This window comes from Balaenoptera acutorostrata, chromosome 3 (assembly GCF_949987535.1).
Source record: "Balaenoptera acutorostrata chromosome 3, mBalAcu1.1, whole genome shotgun sequence".
NCBI lineage: Eukaryota > Metazoa > Chordata > Mammalia > Artiodactyla > Balaenopteridae > Balaenoptera > Balaenoptera acutorostrata.
Genome location: NC_080066.1, coordinates 41,911,209 through 41,937,265, shown reverse-complemented (window position 1 = coordinate 41,937,265; position 26,057 = coordinate 41,911,209). Strand labels below are relative to the sequence as shown.

Below are 26,057 nucleotides of genomic sequence, written 5' to 3'. Positions count from 1 at the left end.
TGCAGCCAACCCCAGTCCTCTCCCTGGGGTCTGACCTCCGAAGCCCAAGCCTCAGCTCCCAGTCCCCACCTGCCCTGGCAGTTGAGCAGACAAGCTTCTCGGGCTGGTGAGTGCTGGTCGGCACTGATCCTCTGTGTGGGAATCTCTCTGCTTTGCCCTCTGCACCCCTATTGCTGCGCTCTCCACCGTGGTTCTGAAGGTTCCCCCCTGCCACCCCCCATCTCTACTAGTGAAGGGGCTTCCTAGTGTGTGGAAACTTTTCCTCCTTCACGGCTCCCTCCCCGAGGTGCAGGTCCCATCCCTATTCTTTTGTCTGTGTCTTTTCTTTTCTCTTTTGCCCTACCCAGGTACGTGGGGAGTCTCTTGCCTTTTGCGAAGTCTGAGGTCTTCTGCCAGCGTTCAGTAGGTGTTCTGTAGGAGTTGTTCCACATGTAGATGTATTTCTAATGTATTTGTGGGGAGGAAGGTGATCTCCACATCTTACTCCTCCACCATCTTGAAGGTCTCCTCCCTTCTAGGAGTTTTATGGTTTCAAGTTTTAGATGTAAATCTTTGATCTGGGACTTCCCTCAAGGTCCAGTGGTTAAGATTTCACACTTTGAATGCAGGGGCTGTGGGTTCGATCCCTGGCTGGGGAACTAGGATCCCACATACAGTGGGGCCAAAAACCAAAAAAAAAAAAAACCTTTGATCTATTTCAAGTTAATTTTTGTGAGTGGTGTAAGATAGGACTCCTGGCTATATATACAAAGGAATTGAAAGCAGTGCCTGGAAGAGACATCTGCACACCCATGTTCACTGCAGCATTTTTCATAATAGCCAAGATATGGAAGCAACCTAAGTGCCCTCAACAGATGAACGGATAAAGAAGATGCATATACATACAATGGAATATTATTCAGCCATGAGAAAAAGCATTTCCTGCCATTTGCAACAACACAGATGGATCTTGAAGGCATTAGGTGCAGTGAGATATGTCAGATAAAGATGAATACTATATGATATTACTGATATATGAAATCTAAAAAAGCTGAACTTGCAAAAACAGAGAGTAGAATGATGGTTACCAGGGGCTGGAGTGGGGGATTTGGAGAGGTGTTGTTTATGGGTACAGACTTGCAACTAGTAGATAAATAAGTTCTTGTGATCTAGAAAATTAGCATATTATAGCGCAACAAACACTGGCCTGATTTTTGGGAACCTGGCCTGGGCTGTAAATTTGAGTTTTGCTCTGTGGGTACCACAGAGGACTTGAATAATCCTCCCTCCCTCTGAATCTCAGTGTCCTCTTCTGTATAACAAAGGGTAGAGTGTCAAGCGTTGCAAGCATCCCATAGAGCATCTATATCATGTGATTTGGTGCTACCCTAGGTGCCTCTTTAGAAAATAAAAATTCATCCTTGTCAGTCAGGGAACTCTTTCCATCAAAACATTTTAGTGGGTTTCTGTTTCTGCTGTTTGCCCTGCATTTAACAATAATCCAAGCCTCCTGAAATAAGTGAGAACTATGCTAACTTGGCCCACAAAGCCCCTTTCATTTGCTGTTTCTGCATAAATTATCAATGTTTATTCTCTTGCCCATCTTGCTGATGTTACTAAAAAAATGGGTCCCCAAAGAAGGGTCCTGAAGTCTAAATATGGTGGCAGAACCCCTGAGACCTTAACTCAGTGAGTCCCCTCATAGTCATTATTTAAGGAACAACCCTTCAACCATTGCTTATTGCAGGAAGTCTTTCTCAATGGAAGGAAACACAGCCCTGCCATTCCCATGTGTACCCTGACCATGCCGCCTCCTTTCTTTTGCCTTTCTTCTTTTTTTTTAATTTTTATTTTATATTGGAGTATAGTTGATTTACAATGTTGTGTTAGTTTCAGGTGTACAGCAAAGTGATTCAGTTATACATATACATTTATCTATTCTTTTTCAAATTCTTTTCCCATTTAGGTTATTACAGAATATTAAGTACAATTCCCTGTGTTATACAGTTGGTCCTTGTTGATTATCTATTTTATATATAGTAGTGTGTACATGCCAATCCCAAACTCCCAATTTATCTTTCCCCCCACCTTTCCCCTTTGGTAACCATAAGTTTGTTTTCTATGTCTGTGAGTCTATTTCTGTTTTGTAAATAAGTTCATTTGAATAATTTTTTTTAGATTCCACATATAAGTTATATCATATGATATTTGTCTTTCTCTGTCAGACTTACTTCACTTAGCATGATAATCTCTAGGTCCATCCATGTTGCTGCAAATGGCATTATTTCATTCTTTTTTATGACTGAGTAATATTCCATTGTATATATGTACCACATCTTCTTTATCCATTCATCTGGACATTTAGGTTGCTTCCATGTCCTGGCTATTGTAAATAGTGCTGTAATGAACATTCGGGTGCATGTATCTTTTCAAATTAGAGTTTTCATCTTTTCTGGATATATGCCCAGGAGTGGGATTGCTGGATCATATGGTAACCTTAAGGAACCACCATACTGTTCTCCATAGTGGCTGCACCCTCACCTTCCATCTTAAAAATGGCTGCCTGTGCTTTCATTGCAGAGCTCCTCTGACAGGGAGTCCACCCTGACCATCCTCCAGGTCCTCGGAGATCTGCTTTCTGTTGGTGAGTAAACCATGCCCTCATCCCTTGTATGGTGGACATGGAGGCATGCAGCTGTGGTGTCTCCCAGGGACCTATGTAGCCTGGGGGTTTGCTCCAGCTCAAGTTTTCTGTGAGAGACAGAATCACCATGGGATGGTTGTACTTTGGGCTCTTCAGTCTTGTCACTCACCCTATGGTGATCCAAACTTAGGAGGGAATTAGACTCTTGGTGGTGATTCTATGATACTTCATTTCTGGGGCCAAGGACCTCCAGCCCTCAGCAATTCGACCTGTTGCCTCCCCTGCTTCCCTCATCGTGGCCCATTTAGAGAGCCAGGTATTGGCAGCTCCCTTCATATGTCCAGTGGAGACAGGAAGATGAGGCAGGAGCTGGACTTAGCAGAGTGTTCAGCCACTACATTTTCAGAGATAAGATGACAGAGGTGACTACACTGGCATCAACTGAGTTAACTGGGGCACGCCTCTGTTAGCTCATTTCCATGTGAGGGTCTTGGAAAACACAGCTTCTTGGACATTCCAACATTTACTCAGTTTTCACTTCTATGTAGCCAGTCACATTGCATTAGAAAGACGTATTATCACCAAACAGACAATACCAAAGTGAATGTTGCTCCAAAGCCACAAACCCTCAGGTTACAGATTCAGGAGGAAGGGTCCACTCATACTGAGGTTTTACCATAGGCTGTGCTGCCCTCCGATGGCAGGGTGACTTCCCTTCTTCTGTGTGAGGTACCCTCTTTAGGTGAAGACCACTTGTCCTCTGTGATAGTTCTGCCTTCAATTTGTCCAGTGGTGTCTGGAACACTTAGAATGAAACCTTGGAGTTCTCCTTCTGAAATAGGTACTGATTATTGCCCCTTTAGTAGAGGATGAAAAATCAGAGGGTCTTCTTTGCTAATAATCTCCCACCCTGTTGGCCACCTTTGTCCAAGTGCATAGAGAATCACGTGGGTCCCCTTCCAAGTTGAAATGTAATCACTGCTTTTGAGCTTGTCCTGGGGCAAGATGTTTAAAACTATTCTTAGGTAGAAAGACCAATATACCTTACCCTAGCCCCAGACCCTCTTCAAACTCCCTAGACATATGATTAGATGTTTGTTTCTCAAGGGATTATTCTGGTTGTTTCCATATTTCCCACACATCTGTTACTGAAGGCCAGCATCAAATAATCATTAACACCATCCATGGAATTATTCCAGATAAGCTATCAAACCAGACACTCTTGTAGATGATTCAAACCTATAGCTGAGGGGATACTGATCCCTCTTTAATTAAGTATATGATTATACATAAGCCTATATGCATATTTCTATACATGCAACACAAATACACACCTACACTGAGACTTAATAGATTCTCAGGAAAGTAGATTTTAGGCTCCGTTTAGTACAGCTGCTGCAAGTTCTGAAATATTCCATTATTTCTCCATTTCACACCCCACCCCCACCCCACAACCCTGGCCCCTTACCTAATAGCACAACTTTACACAAGTTGCTTCAAGAACTCCACAGTTTTGGTTTCTGGGGTGAAATGAACCAATCCTTGCTCTGTCTCTAGCTGTGAGGTCTGCTTCCTGTTCCAAGGAAATGAGGGTAGTTATTTGAGGCTCAGCACTCCTCTGCTTTCCCCCTCAGGCACAGACCGGAGGATTCGCTACATGATCAGCAAGGGTGGTAGCGAAGCCCTTCTGCAGACCCTGGTGAACACAGCCAGGACGGCTTCTCCAGACTATGACATCCTCTTGCCCCTCTTCCGGCTGCTGGCCAAAGTTGGCCTACGAGGTACCCATACCCCTGGGACCCAAAGATGACTGAGAGGGCATCTGGGGATGTTATCACGAGAGCAATTTGGGAAGCTTTTGTGGGGGAGTACAGGGAGGAGCGGAGGGAGGTATAGACACCTTGGTGGTGATGGCAGGACCAGCCCCAGCCTCACCTGGAAGGTGAGGGTCCAGGAGAGGTTCATAGATGTCAGCAAATCCAAGGTACTTAGGTGCTTAGGACAGGACCCAGAGCAGGCATGGACTACACGGGGCATGAGCCATATGGGGGACAGAGGGGAGATACTCCAAGGAGGTTTTCAATCACTTTAAAAATAAATGGAACATTTCTACAAATAACATCTTATATGGAGATTCATTATGTAAATGCATTAATTTCCTAGGGCTGCCGTAACGAATTACCACAAACTGGGTGGCTTAAAACAACAGAAATTTATTTTCTCACTGTTCTGGAGGCCAGAAGTCTGAAATTAAGAGGTTAGCAAGATTGGTTCCTTCTGGAGGCTCTGAGGGAGAATCTCTTAACATGCCTCTCTCCTAGATTCTGGTAATTTCCAGCAATCCTTGGTGTTTCTTGGCTTATAGAAACAGCACTCCAATTTCTGCATCCATCTTCACATGGCCTTCTACTCTTGTGTCTTTCTTTGTGTCCTCTCCTCTTATAAGGATATTGGTCATTGGATTTAGGGCCCACCCAAATCTGTATGATCTTCTCTTAAGTAATTAAGTCTGCAAAGACTCTATTTCCAAATATGATAACATTCTGAGGTTCTAGGCAGGCATGAATTTTGGGGCACGGTTTTCAACTCACTACAATATGTCACATAGAAGTGAAGCTTCCTTGGTTGAAGAGAAGATGAGGGTCTAGAATTCTTTCCACTTATGCCACATATCCATTTCTCTTTCCTCATAGAAGACTGAAACACCTCCCTACAACCCTAGAAATTTTTGGAGCACATTTGAAAAAGCCTGGGCACTCAGGATGCATGTAAGCGTTGCAAATTAGTCATAACAGTTAAGCTCCGATTGTGCGCAGTCTTACATAAATCACAGTCGAGAAGCTCAGGTCCTCCGAAAGTTGGATCTTTTTTTTTTTTTTTTTTAATTTACTTATTTATTTATTTTTGGCTGTGTTGGGTCTTCGTTTCTGTGCGAGGGCTTTCTCTAGTTGTGGCAAGCGGGGGCCACTCTTCATCGCGGTGCGCGGGCCTCTCACTATCGCGGCCTCTCTTGTTGCGGAGCACAGGCTCCAGACGCGCAGGCTCAGTAGTTGTGGCTCACGGGCCTAGTTGCTCCGCGGCATGTGGGATCTTCCCAGACCAGGGCTCGAACCTGTGTCCCCTGCATTGGCAGGCAGATTCTCAACCACTGCACCACCAGGGAAGCCCCGAAAGTTGGATCTTTGATGCTCAGTGCAGGCAGCAGCAGCCAAGGGCACAGGGCTCTGGGGTACCCTTTCCTTTCAATGTTAGGAGCTGTGGTTTGAGTCCATTCTACATTTCACAAATAATGATTGAGACCCAGGCATCAGCCAGCACCTGCATGAGCATGTTCCAGACAAAACCAATTGAACCAATATTCATTGAATATTCAACAGTTGTTCACTCCATGTCTGCCAGGGCTGTGCACTGTTCTAGACACTGGGAACATCACAGTCACAAAGACAGATAAGGGGCCTCCTCTCATGGGACTTACATTCAAGTGGGGAAGGGCAGAAAGTAAATAATCAACTAGATAATAGCAGACAATGATAATTAACTAGATAATAACCGAAAGGAAAAGAAAAGGTGATGTTCCTCTAAGATGGTGTGGACAGAGAGAGGTGACATTTGAGCCCAAACTTGAAAGATAAGAAGAAGTCAGCAAAACAAAGAGTGGGCCAAGTGAACTCCAAAAAAAGACAGAAAAGACATGATATACACCCTGGTAGTAAATGGCAGAGGCTGGGAAGTCAGATCTGGGTTTCAGGCCTGGCTTTGACACTTATTAGCAGTGTGGCCTTGGGCAAGTTGCCATTGGGCTCTCATCTACAAAATGGGTCTCAGTACATAATTCTTGGGTTGCTGTAAGGATTAAGCAAGGCTGTATGTTGCCTGCTTAGCATGTGGCGCCAGAAGCTTGATGGACAAGAGTCATGTAGGTTTCATAGGAGAAAGAGAGATGAGTGATGCACCAGGGCAGTGATTTTCAAGTTATGGACCTTGATATTATTATTATCATAATTACACCTTCTGCCATTAAAGATGGTAGTTCTTGATATTGACATTCAAGCTGTCAGGGGCTGACCTGAACAGAACAGAAATGAGATTGGCTGCTCATGAATGGAGCCAGATAGGTATCTTTCTTTTCCGATAAAGGAAACGGGTCATATGAGTTCAGTCACAGTCTCTTTGCCGGTGTCTTTTGGTCCAGAGATAAATATTGGTAAACGAGGTTTAGGATGTGTCTCTGTTTTACTTATTTCCACCTGCTATGAATCTGGTAGTGATTGTATTCTTGCAAAAACAAACATGGTGATTTGGGCATTGCACTTTGGAAAGGACACAAACAAATGTGACAGGTGGCACAGTCACGTATTATCCTAGTGGGAGCCAGGAGCATAGAATTAAAAAAAAATTTTTCCCTTTATTTTTTATGCTTATTACTAATTATTAAATGATATTAATAATTAATAATTATTAGTAATTATTAAGATAATAATGACTAACCCACAACACTGAATATCATGTTATTTGGATCAATAATTTAGAGAAATTTGGGGAGAAAATTTTATTTTCTGAAATTATGTTTTCATGTTTTATTATAAAGTTCTCTACCGTATAGAAAGATGACCTCTTCTATACCTATCACTTAGATCTAACCATTGTTAACATTTTGCCATATTTCCTTTGCATTTGACTGTTATGTAACCTAAGTATCCTTACTTCTGGAGCTGTCTTAAAGGAAGAAATTTATACCCAGCTAAACTGTACCTCATATTTGAGGACAACCAGAAACATTTTTACATATAGGGGGTGCAAGTCACACAACCCACAAGACTTCATGTAAATATTACTTGAAGAATAACGGACCATATGTATACCCTCGGTTAGCTCTTTTGAGTCATCTGGTTCCAATGGGGACATACTTAGTAGCGTTTTCTACTAGACCCGAAAAGTCTCATTGGCCATGATAATCTTCTTCACTCCACCGTCTTTGCCTTCCTCTCCCCCACACATTATACAACCTTCAGAATTAATGTGAAACACAACTAAGATGGATTGATCTGTGTTCATAGATAAAAAGTTTGGACAGAAGGCACTGGAATTGGAAGCACTTGATGTGACATTAATTCTGGCGAAGAAAAACCTGTCTCACAGCCAGAACCTCCTCCACTGTCTCTGGGCTCTGCGTGTCTTTGCCTTTAGTGGTAAGCAACTCAATTGTGGCTCTCTGGGGGTGGCTTCCAGATCTGGGCTGGGACACCTGGAAACCATTTGGGGGTGTGGTTGGAAGGAGGGCATGGGTGGAGGACAAACGTAGTCCCAACAAGATAAATAAACCAGGAGGAGCCTCATGTTCTACAGACTGTAGAGGTGAGAAGTTATTTCTTCATCTCCTTCTCTGCAATGGAGAACTCTTGAGCCAGTGCTTGAAGTGAGAGATCCATATTGTTTTCCCTTAGGAGCTAAAACATTTTAGCACTCTACGTCTCTCTGTCAGTACTACGAGGTGAAAAAGACCTGTGGCAGGGGAAGGCAGACTTTATTCAGTCCTTATATCCAAGGCACAGAGCAATGTGTTACAGCTGTCAAGAGCGACCCTCACATCACAAGTCTCTCCACTATGTCCCTGAAGTCACTCACTGATCATGACATCCTTTACCAAAGTTTATCTCCCAATGCTTCTCAACATTGTCTTTCAGGTAACTTGATATATCATAGCACATGGGTTGATATTATTTGCCATCTCCTGATTTGGATTATTTCTGATAATCATAACCATCCTGTATGTAGACTCAGCATTTTATAGCTAAGAAAAAAGAAAATGAAGCTTAGAAGAATGAAGAAGTTGCTTGAGTTCATACAGATAAGTCATGAGGGCTAAGTTTCTAACTGCAAAATTCATGTTTATTCTACTCTCCATACGGATACAGTTATTAATAGATTATATTCTGTACCATCTATTTCAGTGTAAAGAACACAGACTTTTATTTCTCCTTTCTAAGCCCCTTTCCTGCAGAACAAAAGTGACAACTATTTAGATGTAATACTCTCTAGAGGAAAGAACATGAGCTTAGAGCCAAGAAGACCTGGGCTTGACTCTGACTTCATTTCTTAAGAGTCATATGATGTGTGCACTTAACCTGTTTAACCTCAGCTTCTTCCTTTGTAAAATTACAGTTGTAATAAGAGCTCATAGACTTGGTGGTTGGGATAAGTAAGATCATGTTCATGGGTAAGCTCGTCACATAATAGTTGCTAAGTAAGTGTTAGTTTTTCTTCTCTGCTCTAATCTTTTCCCTCAGTCCTTTGAAATAATAGGAATCACACACATAAGGGTAGTAAACAGGTGGTGACCTTTTTCCGTAACTATCCTCAGAACTAACAAAATAGTAGGGACATGTTTCATTGGTTAACTCCATGAATAAGCATGGAAGACCCATCAAAAGAAAGTGTTTCTAGGGAATAATGAGACAGATGCTTGACTCTATGTTCACAGACAGAATCTCCACTTACACTCATATATGTTGACCAGAAAATCAGAGAATATTTGAAAGAGGCTGAAAGAATCTGTCCAAACCCATCTCTAACAAAGGAAAATCTAAGTGAAAAGTTGTGGTTTTGTATAAAGGACAACTCTTATTAATGAGTAGGCAGAAGGTGTGTCACCCCCATTTGGAGCTTGCCAGCAGCACGAGACTTGAAGTATCTTATTTTGGTTCTGTAAAGAATAGTTAAGATGAATAACTTACTCTCATTATATACATTGATTATAGAGATTTGAAGAATTCCTTCAGCAGGGAGCTCTGAAAAATGCTGAGATTTGCCTGTGGGTATGAGGAGGTGGCTATGTGTCTCCTATTCTTAGACAACATTTATTGTATGAACTGTTTCATAAAATATTAAAAAAAAATACGATCACTCTCTATACATTGACTTTACTGATGAGAGGCAAGCAGAGTTCATAAAGCCCATGGGTTGCTGTCGCTTTGTTGAATTGTTAGCCACTGTTGAAAGTTCCAGCAAGTTTTCTAAACAGCTCCTATCTGCAGAAGGAATTGGCTGGAAACATAATGGGTCTGTGACAGCCAGTGAACCATTCGGCAGCTCTCAGATGGCCGGTGAGTTTGCTTATAGAGCTGCCAGAGGTCTAACCTTGGGCAGGCATCCAGCATGGAAGAACTTAGTGAGGACTTTTTATTGTTATCCTCTTTCAGTTCCAAGTCTAAAGTCTCCCATGCTAGAATTCATGCTCTTAAAACTATTTCCTCCCTAACTCTACTTAATACTAGAACTTTGCTGAATTATTTGCCAGGAGTTTACTCCAGCATGTTTTCCCAATTTAGAAGTAAGGACTGAGTTAGTAGCCATGGGAAGGGAAGATTGATGGGCAGGATTAGGATGCCAAATTCTTGAATTTTGATCCATTCAATGACTGCCTGTACTAGCCTCAGGAGGGACGAATGCATAGAGGATATTCCAGGAACACGCACTCCTGGTGATAACTAAGACATCAGCCTCAGTCTCTCTCTGATGGACTGTACTGGGATGAACTATATTAGAGACTCCAGTTTTCCATTTTTCCTCCTTTCCTGAGGCTTGGAGCAAGCCAGTATAAGCCTCCCTTGTTTCTATCCCTTTGCTTCTCCCTGACCCCCTTGTGTCCACTCATATTTCCTGGAACAAAGCTGGCCCAAAGCACAAGGCATTCATGGGTCTCTGTTTTACTACAACAGTACAGTGAAGGAAAGGAAAAAGGGTCACACCTTGGAAGATAACCTTCTTTCCTTCTCCCACTGGAAGTTTTGCCTCGGGCCAAACTGATTCCATTTTGTATCCTGTGGGTTCCTCTTATTTTTGATGTGATCAGAGCTCTTCCTAAAGTGAGCTGAGTGGAGTGAGGTGCTGGGGATATTGCAGAGTGGCTGGGGCATCATCAGAAATGAGAGGTTTTGTACCCAAAATACTTACCTGAAGCCACCAGGATGACCAGCTACCCCTTTCGGTCTCTTTCTATTATTCAGATCTATCACTCTGTTTTTATAGCCATCCAATTGGGCAAAAAGGCAAAAATTTCTGGTAGTTACCTCTGAGCAGGCCTAACTGATTCTTCCTTTGCCATTCTAATGGATAGAAGTATAGTCAAGCCTTAGCCTTTTAGTGATGGGCGATCCGAGTGCAAAAGTTGTAGGGGAACTTGGAATCGGGGTGGAACAAAAAGGACACTATCTTCTTTATTAGATTGCTTCTTAAAGTTTTAAAGAAGTCAATCCAAGTTGGATTGAAACTTGTCCCATCCACTTACGACTTTTCTTCATTGTGAAGTCTCCAAACAGCAAAATACGTCTAAGAAAGTGTTTTTTAGTATACTGGCTCTGTGTGTGTATGTGTGTGTGTGTGTGTGTGTGTGTGTGTGTGTGTGCATGCATGTATGTGTGCATGCATGTATGTATCATATAGGAAGTCGGTGGTGGGTGAAACAGCTTGAACTTAAGTAGTTGCCAGAAACCCAAAGATCTGCTTACAGAAAAAATCTTCTGCTCGGCAATTGCCTTGGCTATTCTGATTGACTATATGAAGGAGTAGGGCAATGGGCCACCAGAAAATGGAAAACATAATTTCATGGCTTGGGACCCTTTTGAGAAAGAGACAGTGTGGGAAGATAATGTGTGCTTTTCAGATGATCTTTAACTTCCAAGCCAGGGATAAAAGACCATAGAGTTTCTCTGCTTTTAAGTTGCCTTTGGTAAGAAAGGTGATGGACCTCCCCTATCCTTTAGGCTCATACTGTAATGCTGAAAATAACATTTGGTTCAGATGGGTCAGTAACTAGTGTGCTTTTGTCTTTCTCAGTCACCACAGGAGCCATGCTGGGAATTAATGGAGCGATGGAACTGCTTCTCAAGGTCATCACCCCTTATACCCAGAAGCGCACCCGAGTAATCAGGTACAGAGCAGTTTTTAGTACTTTTGCCTTCTTTGTAGTAGATACAGATATGGGAATGGTCTCGTAGATATTCTCTTGGTGTTTCCAGTTCACTTAGCGATGACTTCCCCCTTGTAGATACGGTTCTATGACTTTATCCTGTCTCAGCTCACATCTCTCCCCACCCATGCATCATTTCCTCGGATTGTCACAACAACCTGAATGGATATATCATCTTCATTTTCAGATGAGGGAATTCAGATGTAGAGGGAGTCTTATCCAAGGTCACAATGTTAGGAAAAGGCAGAGTTGGGATTTGAATCCAGCCAGATCTGTCTGACTCAAAAGCCCTTGTTTTTTTGCCTGAAGCCTTCAGGTATCTCTTTTAATCACAGACTCTACCATAGTGAGTACAGCCCTTAAAAGACAGTCCAGACATGATAGGGAAAGGTGATGCTCTCAGGGTTCCTAAATTTCTGATATGAAATTCGGATTGTGTGCTAGTTTTGAGATGTGTTTTTATGATTGGAAAGTGAAACTCAGCCTGTTCTCCCTGGTCCTGCCTCCTGGAGTGGAGTGAATCACAAACTTAAAAAAAGGGAGATGGTCAGAGACGCAGGCTTTAGAGATATTCGGAACCAATAAGATCCATCATTTATGGGAGTGACTCAGCGAGGACCTTGAAAGAATATTAGAAAAAATTCAGCCAATTTCCAAGATATATGAGGTCATTTGGCAAAGTAGCATTTCCATGCCCAGCCATGAGATTTTCTGCATCCCAGCATCAATCTTCGGCTCATCTTCCACCTGATTATTTTTCTCTTGGGTCACCACAGTAATGCCATTCTCATCCATTCTCACCTGCAGCTCTCTACACCAGCATTTCCTAGAGTGAAAAACATTATATCTTGTTAAAAAAAAAAATTTCTCATCAAATATACTGAGAAGTACTGGGTTAAACAAAGTTAGGTATATTTCTTTACTGTACGACTTCTCAAAGCCTTCATAAAGCCAACACACATTCGGAATATTCAAGATGAGTATGTAGTATATACCCTTTTCCAAAACTAATTTGGTTAGGGAACTATTTTTGTTTGCAGACCACCTTTTTTTTTGGAGTCAGTGTTGCATGTACCTCATTTGAGAAATCTCTTCTCTGAAGTGCAAATGTATTGCAAAATGGGATTCAACTAAATTCTGTCAAGGGATCCTCATTTAGTTAAGTATAAAATTTCAGAGTCACAAGCTCAGTGACCAAAAAAATTAACTTTCTTGGTTTTTCTGTAATTATATTTTATTTCCCTCTTAAACTTCCATTATTCAATTTGAATATGTTTGATTTGGATATTTTGGTTTTTATCCTGGTGTGTAGGCCTTTGCTGCTGACATATGCAGTCTTAACATGTCCTTTGGTCAGCAATCCATGAACCATATCTTTTTGCCTTACTCACCAGGACTCTTCTAATCTGCTGTTGTCTCCGTGTATCTCTTTGGCAGCTCAGGAATGTTTGGTTGCTTACCCTACATCATGTGAAAATCTAGTGATGTCTCCTGGGCCCATCCACATACCAGTATCACACGGTACTCACTCGGGTACCATGTTGTTTGGAGAGCTCCTCTAGGCAAGCCCTTCCCAGCTTACCTTGGCACTAGGCCCTTCCCTTCTGGTATCCTGATAGCTTTTATTGTCTTCCCTATTCAGATTGAGCTAGGGGGAGTAAGCAACAAAGCACAGAAGCCCCCTTCTCAGAGACTCATGCTAGTTGCCATCTCTATTGCTTTTTTTCTCCTGGAAAGTAACCCCAGGGATAAATAGGGGTGGATGTTTCCAATGACAAAATGACTTTTCAGGGACCTCGGGCATATTTCTGCATTTCTGGTCTGTTCTGTAAAAGTTAGACAAGATGATTCTCCTTCTTGATCCAAATGCCAAATTAAAACCAAACCTCCATAGAGGAGAGGCTTTTCCACCAACCATTTCGATAGAGCTGTCATTGCCATGGCATTTATTATGTGCTCTGCCCCATGCTAAGCTCTTAGCATGCATTATCTCTTTTGATCCTCTTCTCTCTTTTGCGAGGCAGGTGCTATTACTGTCCCCAATTTTACAGGGAAAAAAAAAATTGAAGCTGAAAGAAGTTAAGTAACATGCTGGGATTTAAGTGAAAGAGCTGGAATTTAAACCCTGTCTGATACATGAGCCTTAGCTCTTAAACCACCACCGGAGTATCTTACACAGTCTATTTCCAGCATTTGATTTCTAAACCACCATATATATATAAGACAATCACAAGCGGTTAAACTTTGTTTAAATTTCTGTTACCATCTAAACGCACATACTTATGGACCAATTTGCTTAATGATAATGATAGGGGGAGTCTTTCTCCTGCATCGTATGGCTCTTTCCTCTCAAAGGCGAAATAAATGTCTGTTCCCTCTGCTTTTGAATTCTTTCTCAAAGCTGCCTTGTCTTCTGCCTTACCCCCAGCCTCCAGCAGCAAGACAAGAACAAAGGTGCTAAAATCAGAAGACCTGCCTTGTCGCCCTCTTTCTAGCTGATTCCTTGGAGAGTCATTTATCCTTTCTTAACTAAACTGTTACATTTCTCAAAGTGTGAATATCAAGTCCTACCTCTTAGGTTTGTTGGGGGCATTAAGAAATACTGTGCCCAAAATCTTGGAAACTTTGATGTGCTTTAATATTGTTCCTCGTTATGAATATAAATTCTATTGGGTACTTGGCTGCCTGCTTGAGATCTGGCAGCAAAGCTAGAGGTGAACATGCAGATGGGAAGTTTCTGCCACTACTCACCTTCTCCCATGAACTCCGTTTCCCAAATAGTAACTAAGTTGTACCCCAATGAGTTCTACTCAACTCCACTTGGATGCCAGAACCTGTGCGTTTGAAGGGGTCTTTCAGGGATGAAGTAACATGTCAGAGGATGTAAATAGCTTTAATGAGTGTCAGCCTCCAAATGCTAGCAAGCCCCGGGAGAGTTATTCTTGGATGCCTCTGTAGGAACGGATGCCCAGCGTTGTGTCACTATGACTCCTCCCTGCCCTGGAGATTAAACCTGCCCTATTTCTCTAGCACAAACCTAAAATTAGTTATGCAGCTGTCCTCCAATAAAACCCTGTCTCCAGATAGTTTTCAGGGCAAGATTTATGACAGAGAAACAAACCGCACACCTTCTAGAGACAAGGGGCATGCAGAGCAATGTCACTCACCCTCTGTGGCCTTGTGCCAGCCCTCACTCTCAGGGGAGGTGGCTATTCCAAGCCTTCCTCACTTCTCAAATACCCACCATGCTGGCAGAGTCTTACTGTCATAGATTTGTGTCGGCTTGCACCTGTTCCTTCATGACCATTGCTTTAGTCTGAGCAGTTTTCTTCAGACCTAGACAGCTCCTATAGCCCTCCCACTGGTATTTCCTGACTTCAGAGCAATCAAGAATGTGTCCCTATCTCCATCTCCATCCTTCCCGTTTAGTCCTCCTCTCCTCTTTCTTTCTAGCCAGCTACCCCTGCACCTGGGATGCCCTGTCCTGTTCCAGAACTTTCCTCATGTGCTTCCCTCCCTCTGGAAGGGCAGCCCTGCCTTATTGAATGGCAGAAGCTGCCCCCATTCTTCAGACCCCACCTTATGGTGCCTGCTCCACCTCACCAGACAAAAGGAATTTCCCCTCCTCCAGCACTTTGTTCTTATTTTCCTTTAATATATATCAGATTTGACTCTGTACCATGTTGGCGTTTGTGTCTTCTCTCCCATATAAATTCTAAACCTCCTAAAGGTAGAAGTCAAATTATATTTATCTTGCTGTACTCCATTGGTCCTACCCAAGTGCCGGGACCATGGTAGGCTCTTAATTCAATTTGAAAGAAATTCCTCAATTAAAAAAATTTTATATTTTGTGAATAACCTATCTAATGACCAATAAAAGCCACCATTTACTGAGTGGGTGCTATAGTAGGCACTTCATATTTATTATCTTATTATTCCTTGGTACCAAGCCAATTTCACATTTGAGGTTCTATCATGTCTAAACATGTCTGGGAAATGAAGTAGCTGGTCTACCCAGTACTCTCTTGCATGAGGGACTGAGGTGCCTTGCGGGAGGGGACTCATTCTGAGAGAATGAGAGGCAGCAACCATCAGCTTGAAAGAGAACAAAGTCTCAGTGGAGGGGGTCTTTTGTCTCTTACTTAGAGTTGTCTGGGGAAACTGACTGAGATTGGCAGAAGAGAAAGATCTGCGTTTGAGGGGATGTGACGGGCAGCATTCACATTCAAATTTTGCTTCCTATTTGAGACAGAGCTAGGCTTCCAGTATTTGGTTTGATAATCCATTCGGCTGGAATTTATGGGGCTTTAGAATTTATGGGGGAGCTTTTTATAGAATCAGGGAGGGAGAAATGACCCAGGGCCAGGGTGAGCTAGCTCTTGCTAGCTTGCTCTACTGTGAACAAGTTTGTTTATCTGCACCAAAGCTGTCTTTGAGCTTTCCAAATTCACTAAGTAGAAAAATGTTTTGAGGCAAAGATAAATTGCTTGTCTGTGACTGACTCATCTTGTGACCTTAGAAGAGTCTGTGTTTGTTCCATGTCTCAACACCTTCTGTACCTTTGTGCCCTCATTTCCAGGGTGGACCTAAGGGTTTTGGTAAAAATAATGACAATTTCCACTGTCTGTCCACGTAACTATTTCCAAAGCGTGGCCAAATTTTCACATGGTAATAGTTAACCCAACCTTTGAAGCTGAATTATCAGCTGTTATCATTGGTTTATTTCCCAGGACTTTAAACTCTGTTGGCCTCTCTTGCCTCAAAAACATCAGAGTCAATCAGAAACAGGTTGAGTCTTCCTAGCAGAGGTTGGACCTTGAGCTCCATTGTATTCCCTGACCATTGCACAGTCCTTTGAGAAAGGGAACTCAGGACATCTGTGGGCTGAGAGGGTTCCTTCATCCTTCACTTACAGTTTCTCTGGAGCTCTCCCAAGAAGACAGGAGGTCAGGAAATGTGTTGTTCAGGACCTTGCTGGTCTAACCCTCACAGAAGACAGCATTTCCAATATTCACACCCCCTCGATGTCCTCTCAGGCTTTCAGCAGGGTTCTCATGCTGTGAGTTATGGTCATCAGGCTCAGGAGTTCCTGGGCGCCTGGGTTTCTATGAGGTCATGGTGTTCAGAGGCTGTGTGCTTTACCTGGGCTCAAACACTTTGACAAGAGGAGAAGAGGGATATGTTGGGTCTTTAGCAAGCCTCATAAGCAAATTCTTCAGCTTAGTCTCTCGTTGTCTGTGCGTAGAATAGTTTTAAGTGATCTCCCTTCAAAGTCCTGATCTCAGGGCATGTCTGGCATTTGAGCTTTGCCTGAGTGCAGGATTACTAGGCATTGCTTCCTTGACAGCTCTTTATGGTGATTTCATCTTCAGTTTATAAGCTCTAAAATATGTCCTGCTCCTCCTATCCCTTCCCCCAAAATCCCTACTTTTTTTTTCAGAGCAGACCTTCCGGGCTTTCTCCGACCATCATACCTTTCCACTTCTTGGATGAGTGCAGACTCAACCAAAGCTAACGCGTTCCCTGAGATCATGAGCGATTGGGTGACTCAGCTACTTTGTCACTGAGACAAAGAAGCAAAATCTCGTGTTTTTCAAAATAGCTACTGAATTTCTCCCCGGGTGTTCATTTTCCCCTTACCCTCCCATTAATGGCTTTGTGACTTTTGCTGCTCTCTGTTCAATATAATTAGACTCTGTGGTGTCCAGAGCAAGGGCTCACATTGGGGTTTCAGAAACCGTGTGCTCCTGATCACTTGGACTCAGATACCTTGGAACAGGAACAAAAAAATTCCACCCCAGCCCTACAAGTGCTTCTATTAGGAGTGAACAACACAGGCTCAACTTACTGACAGAGTGATTAGTGCGTTTGCCACCTGACTCCAAGCCTGTAGCTGATGGTGGAATGAATAGTTTCCTACATATGTTAAACCTTGGTGACTAGGTTTGTTGGTTTAAATCCCTCTCATCTTTTCTGGGAAGCCAGTAATCTCTCCCTGATTAGGGCCAGTCATAGATATTCAAGTCATAAGATCTAAAGTTGGAAGGTCTTTAAGGATCTGCTGGTCCAGCTCCTTCATTTTAAGACGAGGTGACTGAAACTCAGAGATTGAACTAAGCCTTCTAACCTAATTTCAAGACACTATTCATTTCTCTAAGATGCTCTACTGTATAATGAAAATCAAACTTGCCTTGAAGTAGGATTTTTTTTTAATTTATTTATTTTTATTTATTTATGGCTGTGTTGGGTCTTCGTTTCTGTGCGAGGGCCCTCTCCAGTTGTGGCAAGCGGGGGCCACTCTTCATTGCGGTGCGCGGGCCTCTCACTATCGTGGCCTCTCTTGCTGTGGAGCACAGGCTCCAGACGCGCAGGCTCAGTAGTTGTGGCTCACGGGCCCAGTTGCTCCGCGGCATGTGGGATCCTCCCAGACCAGGGCTCGAACCCATGTCCCCTGCATTGGCAGGCAGACTCTCAACCACTGCGCCACCAGGGAAGCCCGAAGTAGGATTTTTAACATTTATTTGACAACATTGTAAGTGTCTGTCTTGGTGCTAGGCACGGGGGTATGAAAACAGCAGAAGGTGGACCCTGTCTTTCAAGTTGGTGACAGTCTATGGAAACAATAACAGTGCAGTGTGGGAGGAACTTTCTGACCCAGTGTTGGGCTTATGAAATGGACTGACTTCCTCTTCTGTGGAAATGTCCTCATCATGCCTTTATCTGGAAATGCCCTTAGAGCTGAGCCAGAAGGGCTTCTGTTGTGGGCCCCGTTCCTTAGGAGGCCCAGGACTTTGGAGATACTTCCTGGAAATGTGTAAAGTACTCCTTTGGGCCTGAGATGGGCTTGGGTTGGCAGTGTATCAACAGGGCTCCAGTCTGTTTCTCCCCCTTCAGGGTGCTCTCTGATGCCCTAACACCTCAGTGAGGTGGACTGGATACCTTGAGGAGGAGAAGCTCTGGAACACATGCATATGGAGCTGTCCTGAGACTCCACGGCCAGTCCTTGATTCAAGGGGGATGATCTGGCAAGGAGATCACTCTTGCGGTCTGGTGCGGTATTTTGTCCTCAGCATGACATGAGATGGGACAGATGGAATGTTGCTGACATGCTGATTTTGAGTGCATCCAGTTGTTTATATAGACAGAATCTCCAAAACAAAACAAAACAAAACAAAACTAAACTTCCTGGGCCTGCATACCCTAGGACGGTCCTACATGCCCTGCTTTGCCCTGGTGAGGGTTCTCTACAGAAACTCCATTCCCATCTTTATCTGCTGGAGCCAGTTCTGCCCATATCTCTTCATGGATTTGCCTCCATTTCCCCTCTGTAGACTGGAGGCAGGCTCTTAAGAATTTTCACTTTCCATAGAAATTAATCTTATAGTCCAACCTGACTCAGCAAGGACCATTTGCAAAGAAGTTTGTATCTTCCTGTAAATCATGCCCTCCTCACAATACTGTAACTGCCCACAAATATATGAGTGAGGGGATTTGAAGAACCGGGGGGAGGTACAGAAAGACCTGTATCAGTAAAAACTCTTATGACCTTCACCCTTCGCTTTGAGGGAAGACATGCTTCTAATAGACCATTACCAAATTCTTCAGGGGTTGATTCCACACTCAGATACTACAAATTATAAAGCACATGGGTGAAGGAAACTCACTCTGCTTTTCCTATGGGGCTGTGAGTGGGTGCTGTGTCTGGGGATGTATTTCTTTAGCAGAGATAAGCCAGCTCAATTAGTTGGAAATGAAAGGGTCAAAAGGAAGCCATTAAGCAGATTATAACCATCTAAAGCTAGCTTCTTTAAAGAATTTAGACAGAGATTGCGAGATGGGAACAGATCGGAGGCTTTCTGTCCAAGTTCAATTGTAGCACTCTTTTAATATTAGATCGCAAGTGATCGTTAATTATATTTAAAAGAGCCAATGAGGGAGCTTCAAGATGGCGGAAGAGTAAGACGTGGAGATCACCTTCCTCCCTGCAAACACATCAGAAATACAGCTACATGTGGAACAACTACAGAACACCTACTGAACACTGGCAGAAGACCTCAGACCTCCCAAAAGGCAAGAAACTCCCCACCTTCCTGGGTAGGGCAAAAGAGAAAAGAAAGAACAGAAACAAAAGAATAGGGATGGGACCTGCAGCTCTGGGAGGGAGCTGTGAAAGAGGAAAGGTTTCCACACACTAGGAAGGCCCTTCATGGGCGGAGACTGTGGGTGGCGGAGGGGAGGAGCTTCAGAGCCACGGAGGAGAACACAGCAACAGGGGTGTGGAAGGCAAAGCAGAGAGATTCCCGCACAGAGGATTGGTGCTGACCAGCACTCACCAGCCTGAGAGGCTTGTCTGCTCCCCCGCTGGGGCGGGCGGGGGCTGGGAGCTGAGGCTTGGGCTTCGGAGATCGGATCACAGGGAGAAGACTGGGGTTGGCAGCGTGAACACAGTCTGAAGGGGGCTAGTGCACCACGGCTAGCTGGGAGGGAGTCCGGGAAAAGGTCTGGAGCTGCCTAAGAGGCAAGAGACTTTTTCTTGCCTCTTTGTTTCCTGGTGTGCGAGGAGAGGGGATTCAGAGCACCGCTTAAAGGAGCTCCAGAGATGGGCATGAGCCACGGCTATCAGCGCGGACCCCAGAGATGGGCATGAGATGCTAAGGCTGCTGTTGCAGCCACCAAGAAGCCTGTGAGCAAGCACAGGTCACTATCCACACCACCCCTCCCAGGAGCCTGTGCAGCCCGCCACTGCCAGGGTCCCATGATCCAGGGACAACTTCGCCAGGAGAACGCACTGCACACCTCAGGCTGGTTCAACGTCACGCCGGCTTCTGCCGCTGCAGGCTCGCCCCGCATCCGTACCCCTCCCTCCCTCAGGCCTGAGTGAGCCAGAGCCCCCGAATCAGCTGCTCCTTTAACCCTGTCCTGTCTGAGCGAAGAACAGACGCCCTCAGGTGACCCACACATAGGGGCGGGGCCAAATCCAAAGCTGAACCCCGGGAGCTGTGCAAACAAAGAAGAGAAAGGGAAATCTCTCCCAGCAGCCTCAGGAGCATTAAATCTCCACAACCAACTTGATATACCCTGCATCTGTGGAATACCTGAAGAGAGAACGAGTCATCCCAAATTGAGGAGGTGGACTTTGGGAGCAATGATATACATATTTTTTTCCCTTTTTCTCTTTTTGTGAGTGTGTATGTGTATGCTGCTGTGTGTGATTTTGTCTGTATAGCTTTGCTTTTACCATTTGTCCTAGGGTTCTGTCTGTCCATTTTATTTTTTTTTAGTATAGTTTTTAGCACTTGTTATCATTGGTGGATTTGTTTTTTGGTTTGGTTGCTCTCTTCTTTTTTTTTTTTTTTATTAGTTAAAAATTTTTTTTTAATAATTACTTTTTTATTTTATATTTTAATAACTTTATTTTATTTTATTTTATCTTCTTCTTTTTTTCTTTCTTTTTTTTCTCCCTTTTATTCTGAGCTGTGTGGTGACAGGCTCTTGGTGCTCCAGCCAGGAGTCAGGGCTGTGCCTCTGAGGTGGGAGAGCCCAGTTCAGGACACTGGTCCACAAGAGACCTCCCAGCTCCACATAATATCAGATGATGAAAATCTCCCAGAGATCTCCATCTCAACGCCAAGACCCAGCTCCACTCAACAACCAGCAAGCTACAGTGCTGGACACCCTATGCCAAACAACTAGGAAGACAGGAACACAACCCCATCTATTAGCAGAGAGGCTGCCTAAAATCATAATAAGGCCACAGACACCACAAAACACACCACCAGACATGGACCTGCCCACCAGAAAGACAAGATCCAGCCTCATCCACCAGAACACAGGCATTAGGCCCCTCCACCAGGAAGCCTACACAACCCACTGAACCAACCTTAGACACTGGGGAGAGACACCAAAAACAATGGGAACTACGAACCTACAGCCTGCATAAAGGAGACCCCAAACACAGTAATTTAAGCAAAATGAGAAGACAGAGAAACACACAGAAGATGAAGGAGTAAGGCAAAAACCCACCAGACCTAACAAATGAAGAGGAAATAGGCAGTCTACCTGAAAAAGAATTCAGAAAAATGATAATAAAAATGATCCAAAATCTTGGAAACAGAATGGAGAAAATACAAGAAACGTTTAACAAGGACTTAGAAGAACTAAAGAGCAAACAAACAGTGATGAACAACACAATAAATGAAATTAAAAATTCTTGGGCTTCCCTGGTGGCGCAGTGGTTAAGAATCCGCCTACCATTGTAGGGGACACTGGTTCAAGCCCTTGTCCGGGAAGATCCCACGTGCCGCAGAGCAGCTAAGCTGGTGCACCACAACTACTGAGCCTGCACTCTGGAGCGTGTGAGCCACAGCTACTGAAGCCCACGTGCCACAACTACTGAAGCCCGTGTGCCTAGAGCCCGTGCTCTGCAATGAGAGAAGCCACTGCAATGAGAAGCCCATGCACCGCAACAAAGAGTAGCCCCCACTCGCCACAACTAGAGAAAGCCTGCACACATCAACGAAGACCCAACACAGCCAAAAATAAATAAATAAAATAAATAAATAAATAAATAAATTCTCTAAAAGGGATCAATAGCAGAATAACTGAGGCATAAGAACGGATAAGGGATCTGGAAGGTAAAATAGTGGAAATAACTACTTCAGAGCAGAATAAAGAAAAAAGAATGAATAGAATTGAGGACAGTCTCAGAGACCTCTGGGACAACATTAAATGCACCAACATTCGAATCATAGGGGTCCCAGAAGAAGAAGAGAAAAACAAAGGTACTGAGAAAATATTTGAAGAGATTATAGTTGAAAATTTCCCTAACATGGGAAAGGAAATAGTTAATCAAGTCCAGGAAGAACAGAGAGTCCCATACAGGATAAATCCAAGGAGAAACATGCCAAGACACAATTAATCAAACTATCAAAAATTAAATACAAAGAAAAAATATTAAAAGCAGCAAGGGAAAATCAACAAATAACATACAAGGGAATTAATTTCTTAAATTAAAGACCTAAATGTAAAGCCAGACACTATAAAACTCTTAGAGGAAAACATAGGCAGAACACTCTGTGGCATAAATCACAGCAAGATCCTTTTTAACCCACCTCCTAGAGAAATGGAAATAAAAACAAAAATAAACAAATGGGACCTAATGAAACTTAAGAGCTTTGCACAACAAAGGAAACCATAAACAAGATGAAAAGACAACCCTCAGAATGGGAGAAAATATTTGCAAATGAAGCAACTGACAAAGGATTAATCTCCAAAATTTACAAGCAGCTCATGCTGCTCAATATCAAAAAAACAAACAAGCCAATCCAAAAATGGGCAGAAGACCTAAACAGACATTTCTCCAAAGAAGATATACAGATTGCCAACAAGCACATGAAAGAATGCTCAACATCATTAATCATTAGAGAAAAGCAAATCAAAAGTACAATGATGTATCACCTCACACTGGTCAGAATGGCCATCATCAAAAAATCTACAAACAATAAATGCTGGAGAGGGTGTGGAGAAAAGGGAACCCTCTTGCACTGTTGGTGGGAATGTAAATTGATACAGCCACTGTGGAGAACAGTATGGAGGTTCCTTAAAAAACTAAAAATAGAACTACCATACGACCCAGCAATCCCACTACTGGGCATATACCCTGAGAAAACCATAGTTCAAAAAGTCATGTACCACAATGTTCATTGCATCTCTATTTACAATAGCCAGGACATGGAAGCAACCTAAGTGTCCATTGACAGATGTATGGATAAAGAAGTTGTGGCACATATAGACAATGGAATATTACTCAGCCATTACAAGAAACGAAATTGAGTTATTTGTAGTGACGTGGATGGACATAGAGTCTGTCATACAGAGTGAAGTAAGTCAGGAAGAGAAAAACAAATACCATATGCTAACACATATTTACGGAATCTAAAAAAAAAAAAAAAAGGTCATGAAGAACCTAGGGACAAGATGGGAATAAAGACACAGACCTAGTAGAGAATGGACTTGAGGATACAAGGAGGGGGAAGGGTAAGCTGGGACAAAGTGAGAGAGTGGCCTTGACATATATACACTACCAAACGTAAAATAGATAGCTAGTGGGAAGCAGCCACATAGCACTGGGTGATCAGCTCGGTGCTTTTTGACCACCTAGAGAGGTGGGATAGGGAGGGTGGGAGGGAGGGAGACACAAGAGGGGAGATAAATGGGGACATATGTATATGTATAACTGATTCACTTTGTTGTAAAGCAGAAACTAACACACCATTGTAAAGCAATTATACTCCAATAAAGATGTTTAAAAAATAAATAAAGAAAATAAAAGAGCCAATGAGAAAATGGCTAGAAAACAATAATCTGCCATTTAAAAGAATTGAATTATTATATATCAGGTTTGAATTTCTTTCAAGTGGTACATAGTGGGTATTCAATAAATGCCAGTGGAATAAATGAGCACTGTTGTTTTAATTTGTCTGAATTGCACTCTTTTAACCATTTATTCATTCAATAAATGTCTTGGGTATTTATTATCAGCAGAGATGTGTGGGCTTTGAGACGAAAATACATAGTCCTTGCCCCTTAAGGCACTTACAGATACATGCACAATAAAATAAATAATATAATGGCAAGATGTTCAAAGAAGGAGGATCTTAGTCTATCCAGGAACTGTCAAGGAGGAACTCACTAAAAAGGCAGCTTTTGGTTTGAAATAGGAAAGGATTTTCGAAGACGTTAAGATTATAAAGGAAGAACCCTCCAGGCAGAGGCAGAAGCAAGTGCAAAGACAAAAAAAAGCAAGAAAAGATGGGGGGTTCATATGTGGCTGGAATATATTGCAAGAGAGTAGGGCAGGGAGCTCACCCAAATTGATTTGGAACACTCCAATATCTTTTTTTTTCTTAAATAATCCTCTATTTAAAAATTTTTTTTACAAATTTTATTTATTTATTTATTTGTCTATCTACCTTTGGCTGCGTTGGGTCCTCATTTCTGTGTGCGGGTTTCTGTAGTTGCGGTGAGCGGGGGTCACTCCTTGTTGCATCGCGCAGGCCTCTCATTGCGTCAACCTCTCTTGCTGTGGAGCACGGGCTCTAGGCACGTGGGCCTTAGTAGTTGCCGCTTGCAGGCTCAGTAGTTGTGTCGCACAGGCTTACTTGCTCCACAGCATGTGGGATCTTACCAGACCAGGGCTCGAACCCATGTCCCCTGCATTGGCAGGCAGACTCCCAACAACTGCGCCACCAAGGAAGCCCCCAATATCTTAAGAGCTATAAAAGAATGGAAATACATAATTCACGAAGAGGAAATAGATAAACCAATAATCTCATGAAAATATTCAATTTACCAATAATCAGAGACAATTTAGGTCAAGATACCAATTTCACAAATCAGAGTAGCAAAGATTTTTAAAAATAATATTGTTGGTGAGGATTCAATAAGATGAGCACTCATATATGCTGCTAGGAATGTAGATTGATAAAACATTCCTGAAAACATTGGGATGATGTATATCAAGTTTTTTTTTTAAATTAAGTTTCCATTTCTTAAGCACTTCTTGAAATCTGTCCAGAATATCATTGAGAAAGGTGGATGAAGATTTGTGTACAAAAATATCAATCACGGTATTATTTATAATTGAAAATATTATAACCAGAAAAAGCCTGAAAACATGGGATGCATAGTAAAAGTGATATATTTATACAGCATAATATTATGTAGCAACACACAAAAAATAGATTACAAATGATGTTTGCCAGTGGTACTAGCTTATGATAAAATATTGACAAGAAAAAAAATAAGGTTCAAAATACAGAATGATCCCAACTATGTAAAAAATCATGCATACAACTTCTGTTTCAGGCCAAGATGGAAGAACTAGGGTCACATTTATCTCCTCATCTGAAAAAAACTTCAGATAAAATATATTTTTAAAAATGTTTCAAAAGATACTAGACATCAGGTAATGAATAACAGTGATCCCTGGGAGATGATCATTAGATTATACCAGTTAATGTCTTAAGAGAGTTTCTGGTTTGCAGTGCAGGAAGGGGAACCTCAGGTACAGCCTGGTGGATGGCCTGAGTTGAGGAGACAGAGTTGAGGAGCTAGGGCTAGAAGTACGCAGAGACCAAGGTGCTTAGAATCATAGGCCAGAGTACTGGAAGAAAGAGAGCTGCACAAAAAGAAAGAACTCTGGAGAGCTTCAGAGGTTCTCATTCAAGTATTCAGCTGGATATTGGTCAGTATATATTATACTTGTTGGGAAACTGCTCAAAGCCAGGGAAAGACCACCTGAAGGGAATGGAGAAAACAATGCCTGGTGCTCAAACAGGGCTGGAAATAATGCTTGGTTTTACAAAGCAGACTGGAGAACCTCGTGATTTGTGGGGCATTGGGTAGAGTGCACAGAAGAATGTTACCTCAGTAGTGGGGAGGAGTGAGCTCTAAACTCAACACTGC

The 26,057-nt window shown here is 42.8% G+C and overlaps 1 protein-coding gene across 1 annotated transcript in view; it reads left to right on the top strand.

Moving 5' to 3' along the window:
* The first annotated feature begins 4,265 nt into the window (after positions 1 to 4,265).
* Positions 4,266 to 26,057, top strand: part of AGBL1 (AGBL carboxypeptidase 1) — a 520,708-nt gene continuing 498,916 nt past the window's right edge. The window contains 3 exon segments of the mRNA XM_007194366.3: positions 4,266 to 4,404; positions 7,681 to 7,812; positions 11,459 to 11,552. Coding sequence (XP_007194428.2) covers positions 4,281 to 4,404; positions 7,681 to 7,812; positions 11,459 to 11,552 — 350 coding nt within the window. The 5' untranslated portion in view covers positions 4,266 to 4,280.